This window comes from Phoenix dactylifera, chromosome 16 (assembly GCF_051530095.1).
Source record: "Phoenix dactylifera cultivar Ajwa chromosome 16, Ajwa_hap1_PhDact_Kaust_v1.1, whole genome shotgun sequence".
NCBI lineage: Eukaryota > Viridiplantae > Streptophyta > Magnoliopsida > Arecales > Arecaceae > Phoenix > Phoenix dactylifera.
In genome coordinates this window covers 15,995,398-16,018,558 of record NC_143205.1, presented here as the reverse complement: position 1 = coordinate 16,018,558, position 23,161 = coordinate 15,995,398, and the positions used below count along the sequence as shown (strand labels likewise).

The 23,161-nt window shown below is 36.5% G+C and overlaps 1 protein-coding gene across 3 annotated transcripts in view; it reads right to left on the bottom strand.

The window, feature by feature from the left end:
• The window catches only part of GSL8 (glucan synthase-like 8), a 61,700-nt gene that overhangs the window by 11,784 nt on the left and 26,755 nt on the right, over positions 1 to 23,161 (bottom strand). For 2 of the 3 annotated variants that reach the window (XM_026804395.4, XM_088712570.2), the window contains 21 exons: positions 22,639 to 22,699; positions 22,418 to 22,499; positions 21,529 to 21,578; positions 21,051 to 21,137; positions 20,817 to 20,899; positions 20,696 to 20,723; positions 18,155 to 18,252; positions 17,941 to 18,022; positions 17,681 to 17,841; positions 17,412 to 17,532; positions 16,524 to 16,621; positions 16,333 to 16,423; positions 16,095 to 16,255; positions 15,894 to 16,003; positions 15,328 to 15,459; positions 13,821 to 14,154; positions 13,435 to 13,552; positions 10,704 to 10,823; positions 9,373 to 9,488; positions 9,184 to 9,267; positions 3,954 to 4,066 (listed from right to left, as the gene is read on the bottom strand). In XM_026804395.4, coding sequence (XP_026660196.3) covers positions 3,954 to 4,066; positions 9,184 to 9,267; positions 9,373 to 9,488; positions 10,704 to 10,823; positions 13,435 to 13,552; positions 13,821 to 14,154; positions 15,328 to 15,459; positions 15,894 to 16,003; positions 16,095 to 16,255; positions 16,333 to 16,423; positions 16,524 to 16,621; positions 17,412 to 17,532; positions 17,681 to 17,841; positions 17,941 to 18,022; positions 18,155 to 18,252; positions 20,696 to 20,723; positions 20,817 to 20,899; positions 21,051 to 21,137; positions 21,529 to 21,578; positions 22,418 to 22,499; positions 22,639 to 22,699 — 2,330 coding nt within the window. The remainder of the gene's footprint in view (positions 1 to 3,953; positions 4,067 to 9,183; positions 9,268 to 9,372; positions 9,489 to 10,703; positions 10,824 to 13,434; positions 13,553 to 13,820; positions 14,155 to 15,327; positions 15,460 to 15,893; positions 16,004 to 16,094; positions 16,256 to 16,332; positions 16,424 to 16,523; positions 16,622 to 17,411; positions 17,533 to 17,680; positions 17,842 to 17,940; positions 18,023 to 18,154; positions 18,253 to 20,695; positions 20,724 to 20,816; positions 20,900 to 21,050; positions 21,138 to 21,528; positions 21,579 to 22,417; positions 22,500 to 22,638; positions 22,700 to 23,161) is intronic. The other variant, XM_008790448.6, reaches the window with a different exon arrangement.

Sequence of the window (23,161 nt, the reverse complement as noted above, 5' to 3'; positions counted from 1 at the left end):
AATAGGCAAGCAACATTGCTGCCTTCAGATAAGGAACTGGCATAGTACATCTCGCTAGATGCCATCCAGCACAGATGGCACCTTAATCCTTGGTTATCAACATATTCCAAGCTTCATGTAAACTTTAAAACAATGAAAAGGTCAATAAAAAACAAAGAAAAACTCTGCCAAGCTTGGTAATTCATCATATTCCCTTGACTCTGTACAAGGTCGATGTGATTCCTAGCAGATTGACATATCCCCAAACTTCTCTAGTTTAAGATTTTCTAAAAATCCACACCTCTTCTACACAAATCCACACCTCTTTTAAGCAAATCCCATCTTCTTGCTAATTATTAGCCAGATTGTATCATTATAAGCTTCTTTGAGCTTCAATTATTCAGGCTTCTTTAGATTGACACATTCCCTTTTGTGTCAATATTGCCTGTATTTCCAGTTTACACTTTGCAAACCTAGTATTTATCTTTTACCCCAAGACAGCCATTTAAAAGGGTAGTTCAGCATCTCTTCCATTAGATTCGAAGTCACCCTTTATCCTTTGACCGATATACTCTGACTGGGGTTGAACCTTCTTCCATGAGTTTCTCTATCCATTTCAAATCAAGACCCTCACCGCATCATCAGCATTTGATTGGTTTTATCAGCATATCTTACTATCAGTCTATCATCTTGAGTTTGTCAATCTGCCTCTAGATTCAATTTCAGATTATACTTCATCACTCAACCTGTCTTCTAGATGGAATCTTCTATTGGTAATTTGATCTCAGTTCATCTTAACGAACTTGCTTACATCACAGCTTTGCACAGTGTAGAAGATTGTACACCAACTTCCAGCCTTTTACCGTGCATCCTCATAACCACACGACCAGCTACAACTGTTTGTGCATTGGCTTCTTACAGCAAGAATTTAAACAGATATTTACAAAAGGTACCTTTTAGCCATGCTTGGCATGCACCAGGCTTACCTCCATTAATCACTTTAGCACGCGAATGGACCAATGGATCAGACTCTAACAGTTTGGCAGACCAACCAACAATATAAGAAGAAGAAATTTCGAGGACTTGTACAACATAAATTTAAGCTGTAAATTACAAAAAGATTTATTAGAAAACTGATATACGATTATCTTTTTCTTCTTGGCTGTTAATTGTATGCTTCTAAGAGTTCTTCAAAATTTCACAAACCTTATTTGTAAGAATTCATTAAATTGAAAAATATATTTCCAACATCATGAATTAGTAATGATCAAACTACGTGCAAATACTTTAACTTAGAACATATTTTGACATATTTGGCTTGGATGCATGTACAAATCCAAGTAGCACTAGTAAATCCTAGGAATCTTGTACATTTAGCATGATGCTAATGTTTACTAACTTAATTGCAAATCAATAATGCAGATAATTTATCTAGACAACCATCACCTAACTAGTCTGCTTTTTATTAGCAAGCCTATCTCCTTACTAGTAGGTACCACCAGTGATATCAATTTTCAAATCTAAATTGCCAATATCACCCATATTTCATCAATCATCAGCATAAAAGCTAGATGCTTCATATTATGCTTGGACCATGTTTCTAACAATATTTATGTTGTTTCCTCTATCAACCTGCATAGCATACATGACTACTGACTTTCATTTAGTTTTCCTCACTGCAATCTAAGCGGTAATATTGTCAGCAACATCACATCCTCATCAATTTCAACAATCAGCTACTTTGGTTACTTCTCTAGAGGAAACCACACATTAATGGTCATGAATCCTTAAAGTATCATCCCCGCAAACCTTGCAGAGCTAGCATCCAAGCCACTCAACAACCAATTAACATTATGCTCTCTCTCTCTTTTTTTCCCGTCGTTATGGACGAGCTACCTTTGTGGCAAACGCTACTACATTATCGATCTTCACATTGAAAAGGGAGGGAAGAATGTAAGAACTGACATAACCCATTCAGTTCTATAGACTTGATATCAGATGCTAATCATCTTAACCTTGTTTTAGTTTGTTCTTACTTCTATGAATCTAGACATGGATTAAATTAATTTAAATTGTCAATAATGTGTCCTGTGTTGTCTTGCTCATAAGAAGAAAATTCTATTTCGAAGTCCTAAGTGCTTATAGATTGGCTTTATAATATGATGTAATTAAAGTGCAACACCATGTAATCTGTGTGTTTCTAGCATCTTTGTCCTTCCATAGCTTCCATATGCATGCATGTCATAAACTCTTTTCTAGCCATTATTATCAATTATGCATCAATGGTCCACAATGTCTGAAATTAAACATGTGAAGTAGAAACCTAACATCATCATCTATTTCACCAGTTATATCATCACCTCTCAATCCCATATCTTGATCTGTTTCACATGCTACTAACTCTAGACACCTACTTTCCACTAAAACTTGTGTAACGAGGCTCAAAATATGTGGAAGAATGAAGATTTAGGGGCCAATATTCTCATTTTACAATACTTAGTATTCTGTGTGACATTTTGACAGAAGCTTATAATTTGATTTGCTCTTGGTAAGTGACTTGATAAATTGATAAAAATATCATGCAACTGAAAACTTCTGCCTAAGAAACTGAACCCACTCTAAAAATTTCTCCAGAAACATGCACGAGCAAACACTTCAAGTTCTTCCTTACTCTCTTTTTTCTTTCAAGATATCTACTTCCATGCACCTGAAACTGAGCATACTACTGATTCAAGTAACTATATTTCTGCTAACAATCTAAGGTCACTCTTCTTCTTCTCCTGAAGCTGAATCTTACACATGGAATAATACTGATTCAACTGTTTGAATCATGTCTTCCGCTATATGGCACCAAATTCACAAAGGTGATGACCAGTACATTTTGAAATTCCTTCTATGAAGAGGATTGATCAGAGCTCCAAACATGAACTTTTTTGATGAACCTCAAAACATGAACTTAAGCAAAGAACTTGGCAAATTAAGTGTTGAGTTGCTCAATCAATACAAGATATGAATGACTTAATTTAGTCTTTGCCTCATCCATGAAGAATATTAAGATGCTGTAACTGTAAAATCATGGCACCAATGAAGGCTGGGTTGGTCTAATATATATATTAGCAAAGATTTGTTTGAACACAACTTTGGAACATTCTTCATTTCACTGCAAGACATCAATCTTAAGCTTCAGCACACAATTTACTGCCACTGAAATAAGACAGATAAAGACTGTATAGATGGGATACCTTAGCAAGTTGTGTAATAGATGGTGCAAAATTGCAAAGGGACAAGGCCATGGAAAAGTGACACACTATGACCTGCTTGCTTTTATTTTTTGAAAATAAGTAGTTCACATGAAGAGGAATTGAATTCTTCTTGTGATAAATTACTTGCTTATTGGATGGCGAATTTCGAATTGCTACAAAATGAAAGCAATAGAAAATAAGATCTTATTCAGCACAAAATAAATAGCAAATTATCATATATTTTTCTAAGTTCTAAGTTAGATTAATGTGGGTCTATGAGAATCGGATTACTAGGCATATAAAGGAAAGGGTGCTGGTACAAGTTTTCAAAGAAAGTAGAAACCGCATCATTTAGCGCCACAAAACAGATAATTGAAGAACAATACCAGGCAACTTCCATCTGACTTACAATAGTCATGAGTCACCCACCACCCACAGATAAAAATGAATTCATGTGAAAAGGCTTAGTTCTATGAACTAACAAAAGCAGATAAAATTGGTGTGGCAAACCATCCAATTTAAAAACCTCACTTCGTTTAAAACATTAACATCAGTGGAAAGGACTAGTCTTCCAAGAACCAACAAAAGCAGATAAAATCAATGTGACAAACATGCAGTTAAAATATTTCACTTCATTTGAAGCATCAATATTGTCATCAAAACCCTCAGGCAAAAGCAGCAAGTTTCCTTGGAAAAAAGGAGATATCTGTTGTCAATCTCTTTCACATGTACCTGCATATATATCTTCACTAATATTGATGACACGGGATGCTTTGCTTAAGCCACCTCTTGTTATATGGAATATCCTATCAAAAACATCTGGATGACCATAATGCATACGAACCCTGGAAAGGGGTGAGATCATGCATTATTCCTTAAGCAGAAAATACAACGACAAGCTTGATTTAGTGCTACAACATAAAAAAAGACAGATAAACAAAAAAGGTTAATGTCCAAAACTAGAAAAGCAAAAGTAGAAAATTCTCAAGCAAGTAGAGATTGAAAATGTTTGTTATTCCAATAATAATTATTCATCACTGTGTTCATAGTGATTGTCAAACATTGTTGCAAACCAGTTATGAAAGAGTAATTGAAGCCCAGAAAAGGAATAGATCCCAAGACAAAGTGCTGCAATTCAGATATATGAGAAAACAAAGAACCAAAAACACATGAACGGGAGCAAATGAGCAGATTAAAGATCATATTGACATAATCAATTTATGTACAAGCAGGCTACAAGGGACAACATGCAGAAATCACTAGGCTACAAACTGAATATGACTAAGAAGCCTAAAAATAGTCTGATCTGACATCATCATGTTTAGGCATACCTTGACTAACAAGTTAAGGAAGAACAAAAGTCTGAATGCACAAACATAGAACATACGCAAGAATATACTGATTGACTCACTGACCAAATAAACAATTAATTCTTCTTATTTATTTCCACTTAAAGCAAGCATCAATTTTCTAAAACTACTTAGAATCTAAAGATAAACACGATCTGATAATTTGATTATCAAAAATTGATTACCACCAATCGTAATTTTAACAAAGAAGGATGAATGAAGAAAAGAACAAAATTCAGAAAATGGTTGCCTGTATCGCCCCGAACCATCACATTCAAGGTCTACTGAACAAACTGATGGTGAAACGGGACGGTTCACCCTGTTGGCTCGGTAAATAGGCTGAAATGGCTCCAGCGTTTGATTTACCCTGCAACCCTCCCCCCCCCCCCGGCGCGGCCACGGCCGCCGCCACCCCAACTCGATAAAAAGCCCCCTCCCTCTCTCTCTTGAGCTCCCCCGCTAGGGTTAGGGCTAGGGTTTCCCTTGGCCCTCCCCCTTCCTCTCCCTCCCCCTCCCTCCCTCTCCTTTACCCCCCCCCCCCCCCCGGGCCATGACACCAAGGGATTTTGAGCCCTCTCTCTCGGTCTCTCTCTCCCTCCTGCCTCCCTCCCCCTCCCTTCCAATTCTCTCTTCCTCTCTCTCCTCCCAATCCGACTCTCCCTATTTTAGTACACCTTGGAACAGCATGGTATGGACCTGTACCATGCCAAACAAGTCGCCAACCTGTATGACCTTCGATACCGATTCGGCGAACTTTGCTTCAGAGGCTTTACGTATGCCAAAACGGCTCAGCTATGCAGATCGATTTGACCTATATTCTACCCTCGCCCTCCCCCCCTCCTCAAATGTCTTCAATGTTCCGAGACGCTCAGATCGTGCCCTAGCTTTGCTGACAACTCTCGAGCCACCGCTGACAAGGTGGTCGCACTCCCCCGACTCTCGCTCCCTCCCTCTCTGTCCCCGTCAAAGCCCTCATTCGGTGGGCTCTCTCTCACTCTCCCTCTCTCCTTCCCTCTCCCCCGACCTCTCCATGTTTCGATACGCTCCAGCGCGGCATGGTGTATACCCATACTGATTCGACGAACCTTTGCACCCCATCTATTGCAAAAACAATTGTCTTGTTGATCAAAATAGAAAAGGAAGATTGTTTTTCAACCTAGGGAACCAATTAGATCTTTTCTATCTAGAAAGGTTGTTAACAAGTTCAGTTAATCACTACTAGAAACCTAAAATACTGACTTCCTGGACAAATTGCAAATACTCATCATAATTAGAGAGCCCCATGTCAATCCTTCCAAGAATGGCTAATAATAGAGCTAATTGCTAGCTAGCTTTACCGGAACCCACCTAGGAATCTTGGGTTTGTATCAAAATAGGATACAAAAGTACTCCAATTACATGTCATGGCAATATCCAATAAATACTTTACTGATCATACTAGTCGACAACACTTATTTTTTTTAATGTTTTTTTATAATGTCGATTTTAGTATGTACCCATCAATACTGATACTGTATTAATATTGTTTCGACGGAAAAAATGTAATGGATTCACTACAAGTATTTAAAACCTTGCATTAACCATAATCACAATAGCTTTTTCCTAACTGTTTGGTGCTGGCTAATATGCCAATCTAACACATCGGTGTGGTTGGTATCATGTCAATCTAACCACTGATTATCTGCAGTTCGAGTTTGGCCAATGCCAATTGCTTCTCTCTTTTTTAACACTGATGTAGTTGGTCCCAAGCCCCAATGAGAAACATGGAAGGTTGACATCAATTTGGCAGCTGGTCGTAAAAATATATCAAAAACTATGATATGGATCCAAATAATCTAAAATATTTTTTATATCTTTAAACAATTTGTTGTGGATGTCTTTGTCACATTTTCAATTTTCTCTAATAGTCAGCCATGATTCAGATTGATTTGAGGATTGTCCAGGATTTCTTGAACATCTCATTTGAGACTGATAAAAATGAAAAAAGAATGATAGAATAAGGCAATGAAAAACAAGAATTGATCAAAGAAAGAAAATAAGCCAACTTCATTCAATCTGAATTTATAAACCCTTATAACATTATTGATTTGAGAATACAGACATACAATGATTGAAATATGCCAAGATAGTCTCAAGAGCAGGTAAGACCTCCACTCTAAAGAGAATAAGAGGCTAAAAGAGCCTATTCAATGCAGACACTGTTATAATCACCAAATATGCAGAGATTGTTATCGTTCCATTGCAACTTGTGAGAATTGAATCCAAATGAAGTCTTCTTATCTCATTGTCTAATAAAGGTAGTTTTTCCCATTAATAACTATCTATTATTGGATGGTTTTTTTTCCCACTAGAAACATCCTTTGTGGTCGTCGGCGGTTCCCTGCATGAGTAACTTCCCCTTGTCCAAATAACTCACTAGCTAATTCAATCCAGCAGTAAGGTACCTATGGTTTGCAGTAGTACCTGTACTAGTACAATGCTTATACAGTGTCGGTATGGATCAGTTCATGGTACCAATACTAGGTACATTCCCCCTATCAGTTATCTATTTGCTACCGATATGATACAAACGCCTGATGTCGAGCGGTACAGTCCAATATGATGAACAATGAAGCTACCTATAATGACCTTTTATAAACGTGACAAATGGACAATCATGATTCCTCCCAACATCATGCATAAATAATTCACTAAATCTCAGTCAATACATCATTATCAACCATTTGTTTTAGCCAAATGTCAAATTTTATATAAATAGAATAGTTTCTTTCTTGATGAATAAATTAGGGATGCTTGCATCTTATTGATTTATCATAATATACAGCTACACATTTAGAATTAAGCTACAAAAGAGGTTTCCACGGATGATATAGTAACATATAAAATATATGTATTTTCATAGTTTGCTTGTATCTTGTGTCCTATTATTTACAAATTTATTGAACTGCGAATATGGATCATGCCATATCCATATCTCATATCTGTAGGCATACCGCATGCTGACCAAAAACTTGCAAACCAGTGAAATTCAGGTCTTAACATCAACCCCAAAACCACCTTGATCTGGGCCTAAGCACAGGCTAAGACATACCCAAAATATCTCAATAATATATAATCTCCGTTAGATGGTGTAAACTAAACGGATTTGAAGTAGATCAAGTCAAGATATCAGGTTGAGATTTTCCCTGTCAAGTTCGATTCAGGTTCAGATCTAAAACTGAACCTTCAAGCTCTATTACAAATTCGCAAACCTTTTATTTTATTGATAACTTTCTCCACGATACATATTTTTAATGGAACATAACATTACAACAGTGAAGCTATATACTTAAAAACTAAAGTGTTCATGATTACAATGCCATTTTCCTTTAATAATGCTAAATAGTCTCTAAGAACCGCTGATTATGGCCTTACAAATCATATGCTCTAACTAGCTTAAACATAATGCCATGTCTAAATACATACACATATTACATATATAATCTGAAAGATGATATTTATCAACATGCAGAACTTAGAGATATAGTGTACACATTTACAAACACAAAATTTCTACTATAATATAGTAACTTTTGTATATCTATACATGTAATTTGTCAAAAAATATATATATCTATGCATGTAGATTATTATTATATTATTATTAATTGTTTATCACCTTATCAGAGGGCTATTGGAATATTAGGTACCATCTATGACTCTCTCTAACCACTCCTGCCATCAATCTCATCCTTGCCCTTACACCTCAACCCCTTCTCCCCCTTCTAAATGGTCCTAAAAAGGCCCAATAAATAGTTAATAACTACATAGTACCTGATATATTACATGACTTACCAAGTCCACTATCAATTATGGATGTAGGCTATTAAATCAGGTAGTTTGAGTATGGGTCCAATAAGTTTGTTTCCTGTCTGGGTGTGGAAGATGGATGTAGATGGCTAAACCCAAAAAAATATATTGCCTCCCACAGCTAATAGTAGAACATAAATTTTAGTTTTCTGGAATGTGCCACAAATAGTTGAGCTCTGTCTTAAGGATGTAGTAATTCAGGTATAGAAATAAATCTTTAAATGAATAGTGCACAGTTCAAGATTTTGCACAATATGGTCCCATCATGGAATGTATTTGTCCAATATTAATATGCAAATAGAAGAAAACATGTAGACAGCTAGTACAAACTAAAATCGAGAAAGGGATAATATGATTGCCATGAAACCTGAATGACCAAACCATGTATGCCCTAACTTTTGTCTTTGTCCCATGTTAGTGTCAAGTGCAACAAATTTCCGTTCTAACATTATATATTATGAAGTTTTAAGTCCATGGATTCATACGCATGTCAAGCTAACTCATATAATTGGACAAGCCTTGACTATGATGGTAATATTTATTAATAAATATGTAAAATAAACCATTTACAAAGATATAACAGCCAAATATATTAATAAAGCACTAAACAAACAGTTTGATTTTGATTGAACTCAATTTTAATCATTTATATGAGCATGTTGCCAATTTGAGACACTAGAGTGATTAAGTTTCTAGTCATGAAAATGCTGTCAGTACATTTAAAATAACTTCCTAACATAAAGAGATTGGCACAGTTAACTCACTTGAGAGGGTATGCCAAAACTCGCTGACCCAAGGTAACAAAGCTAGTCTCCTGATTTGACATAAACCAAGCCAACGATGACACACTGAGAAGAAGATGGCAGAGAAAGGAAAAAATAGTTAGGGCATAAAACCATGACACATGAGATAATAAGTTTCAGATAAAATGCTGACAAGAACATATGGACAACCTTCCAGTAAAAACATTCTCTCTCACACCAAGAATTGTAGGAGATCGGAGACCATGATTACCATGGAATTCTTCAAGTAGATTCCGCATTTTCATAGCCTCCTCGAGGTAGTTGTCCTGTACCATTGAGACCACCATTGTTGACATTAAGAAGAATGATCATTTCAAATGATTGATTTGGCAGTACACAAGACAGTGCAACATAACAGGATAAAGCAAAAGAAAACATCATGGTACTCCACTTAATTATTATATGTGAGAACATGAGGATAATAAAATGTAAACTATGGAAGAAAATGAAGCCAATCCCGATAGGCAAGTCCATCATACAATAGCAAAAAGAAATCAAGGTTTTATTCCAACTTCCAAGCAATATATTAATTTTGTGACACATCTCATTATATTTGTAGACAGAAAAGAGAGACAGAAATACCAAGAAGACCAATTGAAACATAGAGAAAGTTACCTTATTAAGCATGCAAGATTATGATAACAATAAATTACAAAAGTAATGGAAAGGGTTAGAAGATGGAGGAATAAGCCTTTGAATTCCAAACAAACAGAAAGATGGTCTACAAACATTATTTCATGCACATAATGGAGAAAACATGGGGAAGGAGGGAGGGAGGGAGGGAAGACCCCTAGAATTTTTTAAAAAATGCAACATTTGATCTCCATATTGAAGAACCTTGCTGGATTCTCCCAGCATCGCCTACAACTTTGCACGTGATCACTATTGGGCATTTCAGTCGTTCTCTTCTTTGCTTTGCGTAGCAGTCTTTCACCATAACTGTTTGTAGATTATGACATCAAACAACTTGATAGTCTTTCTGAGTGCCTAGTGGCTAGCTTCACTGATTTATCACATTGCCTGTTAGTTTTGCTAATTCCCTTAATATAAAAATATTTTAAAAAGGTAAAACCAAGGTTCACTATACTAGTGCATACCACCCTATACCGGACGTATTGTGCCGTATCGGTACCAAACCAAGACACGATAAGGAGGCATGCCGAGTCTCGGTAGTGCCGAACAAACTCTCGTACTAAGCATACTGATACCGTATCAACATGGCATTGGGTCTGATATCAAGATGGCGAACCTCGGTTAAAACTGCTGACAAATGGAGTACTAAGTTGCAATGAAGCCAAAACAATAATATCATATGGATCAATTGTACAACTATTACAACAAGACAGCTTCACAATTTCATCACATATCTCGAAACTAACAACTGTAAATAATATTCTATCATAATCTGACATTGCAATACTGATACACCCTAAAAAAATGAAGCAAGATACTGTGCACAAAAATCAGAAAGGAAAACCAACCTGATTCATGTCAATAGTTTGGATTGCATCACCGCGCGTGAAAATTATAGCATGATTTTGGTTTTCAGGCTTCCCTTCTCCAAGTTTGGGATCTCCAGGAAGCTTGATTGAATATATTTCCTGCATAAATATGAACGCAAACAAAACCTATTTAAAAAAAATAATTGAAAATCACATCTAGCAAGAGGAAGTGCACTAATGTACTCTTAATCTAACATAATTCCTAATACATTAAAAAAAGAAAAGAAAAGATGTTGCAGATTGCAGCTAAAACCTGTCTTTGATCAAAATATATAAATGGCATCCCTCTACAAGTAAATGAAACAACTCTGAAACTAGCACGTTGAATATTGATTTTAAGCTTAATAACAGGATCACAGTCTTTTTTCAAACAAATTTTAAAAAATTAACAAACGAAATAGATTTCAAGGAATTGTCTGTCGCTTCGAGTTGGCTTTGTATGCCAAAGTCATCCCTCCCCCGCCCCACCACCCCCCCCCCCCCCCCCCGGCAAAAAAAAAAAAAAACTTTAATCTTTTTTTTTTGGGTACAACGACAGCTCACAGCCCTAGTGTGAGTATAGCCAAAAGAGTCTAGAGAGAGGATGTGGCGCAAGGGTGGAGGGGCAGCTCTATAATATGTCCAGAGAATCTCTCTCAAGTGTTGAGCAGCAAAGGAGGCGACCCTGTTCGCCTCCTGAAACACATGCACAACCTGAAAAGAACCACAACCTCTCACCATCTTGCAAATATCACTGAGTAGCAGGTGTCCGCCCCCTCGCCGATCCTCGTTACGAATCCATTCGATAGCCATGGCTGAGATATCATTGTTTTTCTTTGTGTTCATTTTCTTGTACTCAAATGTAAGGCTCAACCATTGTACAAGACCACCATGGACTAATCCTGAATCTTGTCCAACTTCCTTTTGCTCTTCCATCAACTCTCTGTATCATATCCTGCACTTATTTGTTATGCTTGTAACCTAACCCTGCATCCATCATTGGTTAAACCCAAGGCATCCCTCGCATACAGGCCAATAATGTAGCCAGCCTCTGATCAAGAAAAAAAAAATCAAACCATCTACAAGTACAATTTTAACATCCAAAACCCCTTCAAATGCTATATTCTTCTCCCTTCCCACTAAGTCCTACATCACTCGGTAAATTCTGCAACAAAGCTTTTTCCTGCTTCTATCAGTCTCATTCATCATTTCTTCAATATTAAAATATATTGTTTCCTTAAAATCTTTCTACTCTTTTAATCCCATTGTTCTCCCTTTCTATGTCTCCTTCTGCACTTTGATCCCCTTCCAACCTTATCTTCCTCTACCTTTTGTCCTACCCCTCCAAAATTACATCATGTTATAGTTTTTTATCCCATGAAAGCCTATGCTTCAAGCAACCAAACTCTGGATGCACAATTTTGATTCCACCCCCCCCCCCCCCCCAACCCGCCGACCTCCAGTTGCCCCTCTCTAGTCGATCAACAAACAGCTTCTATTTGAATGCTAACGTTCATTCACAAAAATTCAATTAAATCTTACTATGAACTGCATTTCTGAATGCTTAGACAACGTGTCCACAAACTGCATGGATGAGAACGATCCTTTGTGGTTATTTACTTGTAAATGTTTGAACAAATTTCGGTCTTGACAATGCTAATTAGCCACAATTGCCCACCAGCATCAGGCAAAGTTACTACCCTCCTTCTGTTTAGCTTAAGGTCACTAGTAAACTTCACATCGTCTGGACATGCACAGGAGAAGCTTACATACTTTGTTGGCAATGAAAACCAGAAACCTAATTCATCAGTTTAGGACTAGCTATGTGAATACTAGATAACCATTTCAGTGGTCCCACTACCTCCATGCTGATAACCAGCTCCCAAGAGAATATAAATAACAGGAAATTAGAAAGGCCTGCTGATGCATTTTGACAGTAAAGTGCAGGACTGGGCTTGCTAAACAATTTAAGGAGCAACAGTGAGCAATCTTTTAAGGAAACTATCCTGGAGATAATCAAAAAAAAAAAAGATAATTCCTTTAAACCATGTGTACTGCTACTGACCTATACTTCCCTGAAATCAATTATATGCCATTTCACTGAAACCTAAATTGTAACAGCCAAATTTTGCCTAGACAGCTGTCATCATCTTTTCACTATAATGTCATATACATCAGTCAGGAACAACCAGCCAATGACATACAAAGTAATGCACCAGGGAACATGGATGAAGTTCTGTGATCTGTAAAAATGATTAACCAGTTTCTAACAAAGATCTAAAGATAAAATTACTCATAACTCTCACATAAAGATTCAGTAGATAATAAGAATGTATACTTTGTAATAATACAGCTCTTTTTAAAATCATTTTCTCAGATTTTCCTACTGTGCTATCCTGGGTTAAGTATAGATAAGAACTGAACAGATTTCCGATACACTCAAGACTCAGAGACCTTGCCAAGCCTGGATTCTTAAGAATTACGAGAAGAAAACAAGGGTATCTTAAGAAAAGGCTTCTGTACACTGTAGTTAAGGACTAAAAGAAGAAAAAAACAAGGCTACCCTGGGTTTTTGATCAAAACAAAGAAAGAAAAAAAATTCTATAAATGGCATATGATTCAAAACAAAGTTGGAATGATACCAGTAAAGATTTTTTTTAAAAAAAATGCGAGCAGGATATGTCCAGTAAAATAATTACAGTTTAATCACCCAAGAGGCAAGCTAATTTACCTGATCCTTTCCATGAACATCAGCTTTAACAAGCTTCGAAAAGAATTCTTTTGTAACCTTTCCATCAGCTGACACATTTTCCTCCACATGTATGAAGGCAACTCGAAGTGCCTCATTTCTAAAATTCACCCAACAAAAAAGCAACCATCACAGATCAGAACGATGACAGAAAGTAGTGCAGAACAAAAGGGGTAATGAGCTAGGGAGCTTCAATTAGATGAAATAGAACCCATAACATGCATGCATGCATGAAAACCTGAAAACCAGAATAGCTAATAACCTCCCCCAACCAGAAAAAATAATAACCAGAATTTGTGTATGCATGTGCATGTATGTATGTGTAGAGAGAGAGAGAGAGAGCCAAAAATAGGAGAGATGCTAATAACCTCTGCATCAAAAGAGCAATGTCGGCAGCCTCTGGAGCTTTTTTCTGTTTCTGCTGCCCATAAATTTGGCATGAAACAACATATGTAAATTTAAGATCTGCTTGGGCACGTGATTCAGAAGACAATTCAAAACCTTGTGTGTTAATGTAGTCAGCCCCAGAATAGCCATCCTCAACTCCTGAAAGATTACACAGTAAACCAGAATCTATGTCATTGACTCCAGAAGAAAGACTTAAATGAAGAGGGAACAGCAATAATAAAATACCTCCTAGATATCTCCTCTCCAAATAGCTTTGTAACATAAGCGCCCTTCTATAGTACATCATACCACGCACTGCAGGAGCAGCAAACGAAATTATTACTAAACAAAAATATGTATATATAAGTTATATTGCAATAAAGTAAGCTTCTGGAGTTAAACTGTTGGTTTGGAGCTAAGAGAGATAAATTGGATATGAATCCTGACCGCCCTTTAAAATGACAGCTGTTATAGTAGTTTCAGAGGGACCATACTCACAGATTTTAATGGGCTGGATTAGCCCATTGGGCAAGTCCAATAGATGGGTCAGGCCATGTCACATTTCTACTCTTGTTGGATCTGACCAGATCGCATTCAGCCCTTCTGATCTCAATTTCCTAGTGTCCCACTCTCCGACAATTCCCAACTCGCCAGGCCACATCCGGCTGTTCTCTATCTTAAATACTTTAAAACTCACCTGCCTCTTCTTTTAACTCTCCCAAATGGCCATCCACTTTATCCTATAAACTGTAAAGCCCAACCTTTTCTCTGAGATCCCCTTTCCACAAAATTTATGAGGCTGATTTGGCAAACTCTGGCTGCAAGCCAGCAGGCTTCCTTCACCAGAACAAGAAAAGGAACAGGGAAGTAGAAATTAGTTAAAGCTATTGGCTTAGGCTGGGCCTGCCCTGGTCTGAACAAGTTCTTAGGTCAACGTTGGGCCAGGCCGAATTTAGGCGCTCTCAAATTCTTTAATATGTTGGGTCAGGTTGAACCCAGCCCAGCCCTGACCGTGCCCATTGGCATTCCTAGCCATGGTGCAACAGGAACAACGGCCACTATTCAACAATTTCATTGTATGTCCAGAGAAATTCACATTCTGAAAAATTGAATTTCCAAGTTGGTTCAAAAAAATAAAATATTTAATAATGTATAACCCAAAAATCAAATGACACCAATATTTTCTTGTTGCTATCCATCAGTTCCCATTATAATAACAACTGCCACTATACACTTTGCTTTGTTGTCAACAAAAAGCCAGTCCAAGGCAAAAATAAGAATCTGACACTGGAAGCAACTAAATATCAAAGAGGTTTTGTTATTGAGATATATCAGCATTGTTGAACCATCTACCTAGCAAGAGGATGGTGCACTTCACAGGAATAAATATAATGGTAAATTAAAAGCAAAAGATCATGGGCCTTGAGTTGCTTTGCAGACATTCAAGTACAATTATTATTCATCAGCAGCATGGAGCAGCAGGCCAACCTGTCCGCGCCAATGTTTGGCCTCGATAAGATGCCCAAAATCGCAATTCCAACATGTCACTAGAGTCATCCTTGATAACATCATCTGTTGAGCCACCACGACCAATTCGTTGTAAAAAGTTTTCCCACTCATCTGTAATGTACAATTAATTAGTAATAAGATAATAATAGATTAATAAAACTAATAGAAGCAAAAGTGGCAATTAGTTGCAACAGTTGACTCAGCATAATCATATCTCAAACCACATATCAAATGAAAAAACATTTAAAGCCAGCAATTCATAAAGCAACTCCTGATTTTTCTCAGGTGTTCATCCATCTCCACACCACACGCATCACACATGCAATATCCTAGTGTTCTTAAAATGCTGTTTAGCCAATTTACAAAAATTTGTACCTAATTTTATGTGTTCAGCCAATTAAGAAATTAAATAAATATTGTTCCAATTCAGGATGCCTTCCAACATATTAAGTTATCAGCAGATCTGGATACAAATGAACAATGACACTCCGACTTTTTTACAAATAAAAATCGATGCCTCCAAACATATTATCTAATTAGCTTACCAGGAAAAATTTTCTGTAGATAGAAAAGGATAGATATTCCATCCTCATTTTCAACCTGCAGTTCTGAAGAACTATAGAGTACAGTCTCACTGTAGTATGGAGTAAAAACGCTGCTCTCCAAAAAAGTAACAATTTTCATCAATATTTTAGAAACTGTTGCTGAATCATACAAGCAAATTTAATATGTACTCGAGTAAGTACCTGAAAGGCATCATCTCAGCAACAGGTTTGGCTGAAGGCATGTCCATGAATAATGAATTTGTAAAGAACTGCAATCTCCTTCTAGCTTCCAGATTTTTAGGAATATTGGCAGCAGAATCCTTGACGGTTAGAAGTAGATGTAAACGCCTCACCTGCTCCTTCTGTGAAAGGACAAGGGAAGAGTCAATAGATTGTCTTACAAAGGATTATCAGCAAAGATGGTTAAGAATACTCATACAATTTCTGGCTCTTCGGGCCACCGTATTCTATGAAAGAGCCTCCCATCATTTCGAGCTCTCGCTAAAATATTCCATGTATCAAATTGCTCCCTAAGGAGGGAAACATTTAGTTAAATTCTAGAAGAAGAGTAACATAAGTATTCAATTTACATATGCTTATCATAAATGTCTGTCAAGTATTCCTGATTACCTTAAATTTGGTGTCAATAAATCATGGGTAATAACATCATATAGGTCATACATAGCTCTGGAAGCACCTTTGGCCAGATCAGGAGTCTCATTTCTTATCTGCACAAATTATTGCTTTGATTTAATAAAGAAGACCACAAGAAAGCGACAGTATGTTATGCCGAAATTTGTCGCTTTGGAAAAGAATTAGATGTATTTGACAAAAAAATATTTTAGAGGATGAAAACCACATGTTTATTCACAATACTTTCAATGAATAACGAATATTACAATATCATCGATATAAGTATGGGTGTCTCATGGCGATACAAGTGCCCCACAGCATATTCCCAAACTCAAAGATGTTGACGCAGCAGTTACATACCTAATAGAGATGGCTATGGATATACACATACAATCAAAAAATACATATTTTTCTGGGTTCATTAGCGTCAGTCTACAACTTGATATGTCTTGGGCAAGCATGCAGACAATGTGGCTTCAATACATGTCTACCAAAACACTAAACTGATACAAAGATTATTGCACACAAAAAAATAAAATAAAATAAAATTGATAAAGAATAACAAATGTAAGCACCCAGAGTAGGGAACATATATGTTACTTCTATGCCAGAGAAGTTTGATACAAAACTAGACAAATGGAAAAAGACAATTCAGAATGGTTTGCAGCAATTGAAAACAAAGAACATGAGTAAACATAATACCATCATCCGGTGCCACCCAATGGCATGCAAAACAAGGTTAAGCAACTTGTTAACCTGATGCTAAATGAATAAATACTAAATGATCTGGAGTGAGAAAACAGCAAAATTAAAGATCCAAGATTTTTATGACAAGCAGTAACCAGTTATATATAGAGTTGGTCTATCTAGTAACTGAAGACTTACCAGCAGTCCAGTCAAGGCAGTAAACCTCGACACCACCAGCGGCAGCTTTTTAAGTGTAATAGTCACTACAAGAGAGCCCTCAGAAATACTGTTATTAAGCTCACGAAAGAGCCTCTCTACCCTGACATCAAAAAAGACATGTATAAAGAGCAGGATTCAAAAGTTATACAATCATATTCATCGGAAAAAAAGAAAAGAAAAAAAAAAGAAAAGAAAAAATAAGACATTAGAAAGTACAACATTTCCAACAATATTAGAGATAACCATACCAAAGTCTTCCTTCATCATCAACAAGATAGTGTAGAATCCTTTCTGCACTGTAATAGCATTCTCTAACAGCATAGGCCATGTATTCATCCCTTGATATTCTGTTCCACAGGTCTGCCTGGGTATCTTTGCAGTCCAAAGCGAAGTCAATTGCCAATAAGATCTAGAATAATCGAGGTCAGGATTAGAAGCAGCAAAGATAGAGATTCCACCATTCAGGCCTGTACAAGAATTAACATGTCCAAAGTGTCAATGAGCAGACCTTACTAGTTAGAAGAAACAAAGGCCATTGAACTAATCTGAAGCTCCCAGAATTGCTTGGAATTGAAAGTAAATCCATTTCCCTGCAAACAAGGAAGAAAAATCACATGGATATCAAGACAACTGAAAATATGTTAAGGACAGTTAAAAAGCATGTGTAAATTATAATATGCAAAGAATCAAGATTTATCTCTCAAAAAAGAATAAAGGTTTACCTGTTGCCAATAAAATCTTCTTCACGCAAGCTCTTAATAATTTCATTCCAAAATGGTGAGAACTTAGCCGCATATGCCTTATTCATATCCTGAGAACCCTGATTTAATGAAACCATGAATTCTGAATTTCTGATTCTTTCCGAAACAAAAACAGACAGCATTCGAAAAATTAAATTATTGACAATAAAATGATTGGTAAATCATACAAAGCAATATTGCAAAATATGTAACCTTAGATATATCTTCAAGGGTTATCAATCCACATATCTACAACTAAAATCTCTCAAATCACTTAACAGAATGATACCATTAATGAAGTTGTCTTTGAAAATGTGCGTGGCATGCATTATGATGAAGTGACCCAAAACATGCTTTGGGCCATCTTTTCTGCGGATAATGCAGGGTTTTAACAATGTAACCAACTAATAGACCCCTACTAAACCCATAAATAGCCATTATTTCTACAGTTCAGCCCTGTAACCAACTATTTCTGGGAACAAGATGATGGCTCTTATAATGGTCGTTGCAACAAATAATGGTTAAAAAATGGAGAAATTGATAATGCCACATTTCATATAACCCAATTGTGCAATTGGATATCATATGATAATTTGCATATTAAAAGATCATTTCAAGCAGATGAACCTTGAAAATAGAAACAATAACCATTACTCCAATTATATAACTGCCACTATAAAGGCATAACAACTAAACAGTGGTCATTCCTAAATTCCTTCCAAGTATTTACATGGCATAACAGGGGCCTCTTGAAATGACTATATCTGCCGTTCTTTTAAAACTTAAGATAACAGTGGTAATGATAACTTACCACCAAAAATTTCTCTAAGTCACATACTTGTAACCTAGAATGAGGCGAACACAAGCCAGATTGGCAGAAGAAACCACTGCTCAAATGATCCTCAAACTTATGCATAGAATAGACAGCATACGTAATAAAATTATAAAAGATAAGCATATGGAGACCAAAAAGGATCAAAGTAATCAGATTAATTCAAAGAGGCAACGGAATCTACTCCACTTCGCACTCAAAAAGCTCAATGGCCAGTCAACTAAACCTATTTGAGTCAAGCAAGTACATCTGACAGCCCCCTCAATGTCCATGCTGACCATTAACAAGTTCATAAAGCAGCCAACATTATTTTAATTCAAAGACTTCAAAATCCCCATTCATAAATGAAATTTCAAACATAATAAATGGAGTGACCCATTCCATCACACATTTATCCAACACAATGCATCAATTTGCGAAAACTAGATGTAATATGCCGTTTTCCCCCTTTTGTGTCCACAAAGCACATAATAATGGTAATGAGTTCACCATGGGAAAGCATCATTTCATCATGTTTGTCAAAAATGATTCTTTTATTATCACATGAAGAATGCAATAGCCAAGTTTTAAGTTAATGGGACATGAATACTGTCTCAGACGGTTTCATATCAGAGAATCATATAATACAGAATATCAGGAGCAAGGTTAGAAAACTGGATTCCATTTCTGCTTTCAGCCAGACCATATGAATTTCCATTTCAACAATTTTGGGTGATCCAACTTCAGGTCCCGCAGTTTCATTTCAAATTAATAAAGGAATAATATATTGTTTAAACTTTGAAAAAAAGAGTAACAAAGAAAAGACATGAAGTTCGAGAAAATATAGTAGGCATCAATTTAACAAGTATTATCTTGTTTCGGACATTTGGATGTGTTATTCACATGTTATGCATTAAATGAAAATTAAAAATGTATATTTAAAAATAATAATGTTCAAAAGCAATATTTAGAATATAATATATTGCTTTATGATCTGATGGCAATCTATCACAAAAGGCTATCCAAATGCCCGTGAGATTAGAGTTTGAGAATAACCAAACCTATGCCAAAAACTATATCACTCAAATCTTGTTGGAAGATAATGTTGTGGAACACAGTGTTGCTATGCTACAAGATCTTCTTAAAACCCAGAAATCTATCTTTCATCTACAGAAAATATTTTCAGGATTTAAAGGAATGATCACAAAATTGTCATAGATAGCACATATAGCCAAAATTTGGCCCAGTTCAGATTGGCTCGGGGGAGAACTCAAAACTTCCAGCTTTAGCTTCAGAGTTTCTGAAGTGAAGACCTTGTTTCACATGAGACTCTAGACATAGGTAGTGCCTAGTGAATCCTACAAATTCGAATCTTAAAATTATCAGGATCCAAGGTCATGTTTAGACTCTAAAGCAACAAAATAAATTCAACCAGTTTTTTTATATCATCTATTCATTATTTAAACTATGCTAGTTATTTTAATCTAAATTAGAGAAGAAGAACCAATAAACCTGAAGCACACAGATTTTTTTTCCCAAAACAAAAAGGATTCCGTACATTTTTCCCTTCATAAAGGACTGGTTTCTTGAAATGAAAAGGCAACAATCAATGCATATCGAAAAGAGAAGAGACAGAATAATATCAGAGACCTAGAGAACAACAATTAAATAGAAGCAGCAATAACAGTGTTACATCAAAGAGTAATAAGTACCTGAATAAATTGCCTGTCTTGGGGAATCCTATAGCAAGAAAAAGAAGATGAGCCACTAAAGAACAGCTGGTGTAATACACTGATAACTTAAGCAACAAGAAGGCAAGTAGATAGTGAAGACCTTGTTACAGATGAGACGAGATTTTTAACAAAAGCTTCAGGAAAACTCTCAAACCGTTTATGAAGCATTTCAAGTGACCGTATCTGCCATAAATTAAACAAGACCACATTAGAAATGATTTAAACATAACAAATCTGTGCATAACATGTATTATCTATAGCAGGCCATCAAGTAACAAAGAAGCATCAGATTGTTGTAATTTCTTTCATTAATTTTAAACAGTATAAGAATTACCTCCCCAAGACGAGCACGTGCACCCATCAGGCCACCAACAAGGGCAGATAATAGCGTGTACCATATGAGAATGTCCAGAAGGTAGACCTGATATATGAATCAAAAAATTTTATATGAATATGTACTTCAAATACATTCTCGAGGTGAATGTCCAAGAAGATACATGAATCAAGTAAGGTTTTAAATCCCGTGCGACGGGGTTGTCCCAACTTTCTCATGGAACGAGATGCGCGGCCATCCCGTCCTGTCCCAAGAGACAGGGGATGTCCCGAGACATGCCAATCAGGATGCTGGGACAATGGTGGGACAGTCATGTCCCAATACTCGAGATGGTACCTCATCCCCATATCCCAGGGGACATCCCATCGGGACGCGAGTCCTTGGAATCAAGTGATTACAATATAAATACAGACTTTCAACTAAATTCTAAAAATCTTGAGTGCATAATATATCCAGTTAGAGCAAAAAGGAAACTTACTGCAACGACAGGAGCCCACAGGCTAAGGAGGGTCAAAGCATTTCTGTTCCCTACACAAAGCAAACAAAAAGACTTACAATTAATGGCATCAACTTCTCCTCTGCGGACACAAATAGTAGCAAACTTGCACAATTTCGCTAGCAACCCCCTCTTTCAATGGCAAAGCATGCAACAATGATGCTCTTAAATAGTGAAAATTTATAACAAGTACCTAAGACAAGTGCAAGAACAAAACAAATGCTAAGCAATCCTAATGGCAATGATCAAACAAGATTCTATTATAACTAACTGGAAAACGTATTCAAAGTTTAAAAATATTATAGATTCACAACAGAGGCGGCCAGTATTACAAATGTAAAACATGCACATATGTATATATGTATGTATATAAGAAAGATGGACTGCGCTCCTTATGAGAGGAGAGGGTATCTACTCCCGTTGATCCCAAAATCAATAATGGGACATCAAAATTGAAGATCCAAGTTATTTATCATAATCTATACTCTACCAAAAATGCCTAGAAACAAAAATCCACTATTTTGCTGGTCTCTAACCTACGCATCATGTTCACAAAAAAAGGGACAGTTTTCATTATGCCAGTATGTTAACATACATGATAAAGCACTTAAATTGAGAATCTGCCGTGCTGATCATCATCTACACATATTCAAACATGTATAGCTGAAAATCAATAGATTTTAATGCTTAGATCATAGTAATGCATGGTCTCACATCATTTTAACCATTCATTTCTACACCCACTTGATGCATCAGCAGTGCGAATCTTTGATTTGGATGCCTTATTATTGATTTTGGGATTGATAGGAGAAAATATGGTCTCCCCTCAAGAGGAGAAAACTCCATCCACTCTCTATATATTTACACTTACCCCTTGACACAAGATCATGCCACGAGTACTTCAAGTCATGGAGCTCTACAATTATATTGGTTGGCTGGATCAATGGTTTAATCTGCAGAGATGAATATTGTTAAGAAATACACCAAAACAAGTTGTGGGTCCTACATATACATATATGAAAAATTTTATTTAAAACACAAAAGTAAGATGAATGATATCATGAAGAATAAATTTACAATGAATATACTTGCCTGGAGATAGTATGCAAACGTAAACTTGCAGACAAATATCACCAACCAGAAAAGCACATATCTGTATTCCAACAAAAATTAACAACATAAATATCAGGCAAAACAGCATTGGAACATATATGCATTCACAGAATACAAAAGCATTTACTTCGGGCTGTTTGAGTGCTGTAAGACTCATTGGAGTATCATATTTATGACTTAGCAGCATTTATTTTGTGCTAGACAAGCCACGAGCATATGCAGTTCCCTTCAATTCTTACACTTAATCAAGCAATATAAAGAGATAAACAGAGAAGGAAAGATCTAAAAGCATGCATCCGAAATGTGTGTTCTTTTTCTCAATTGCTTTAAGAAAAGAAAAATAGTATCACAATTAAGGTCGGCAACAGAAACGAGACCCATTGCCAGAGCCGAAGAAGAAGAAGGAAAGAGAGAGAGCGGGGGAGGGAGGGAGAGGGAGAGGTCAGGAGGCCGACGGGGGCCACGGGGGGCCGCTGCAGGCGAAGCCGCAGCTGGTTCCTCG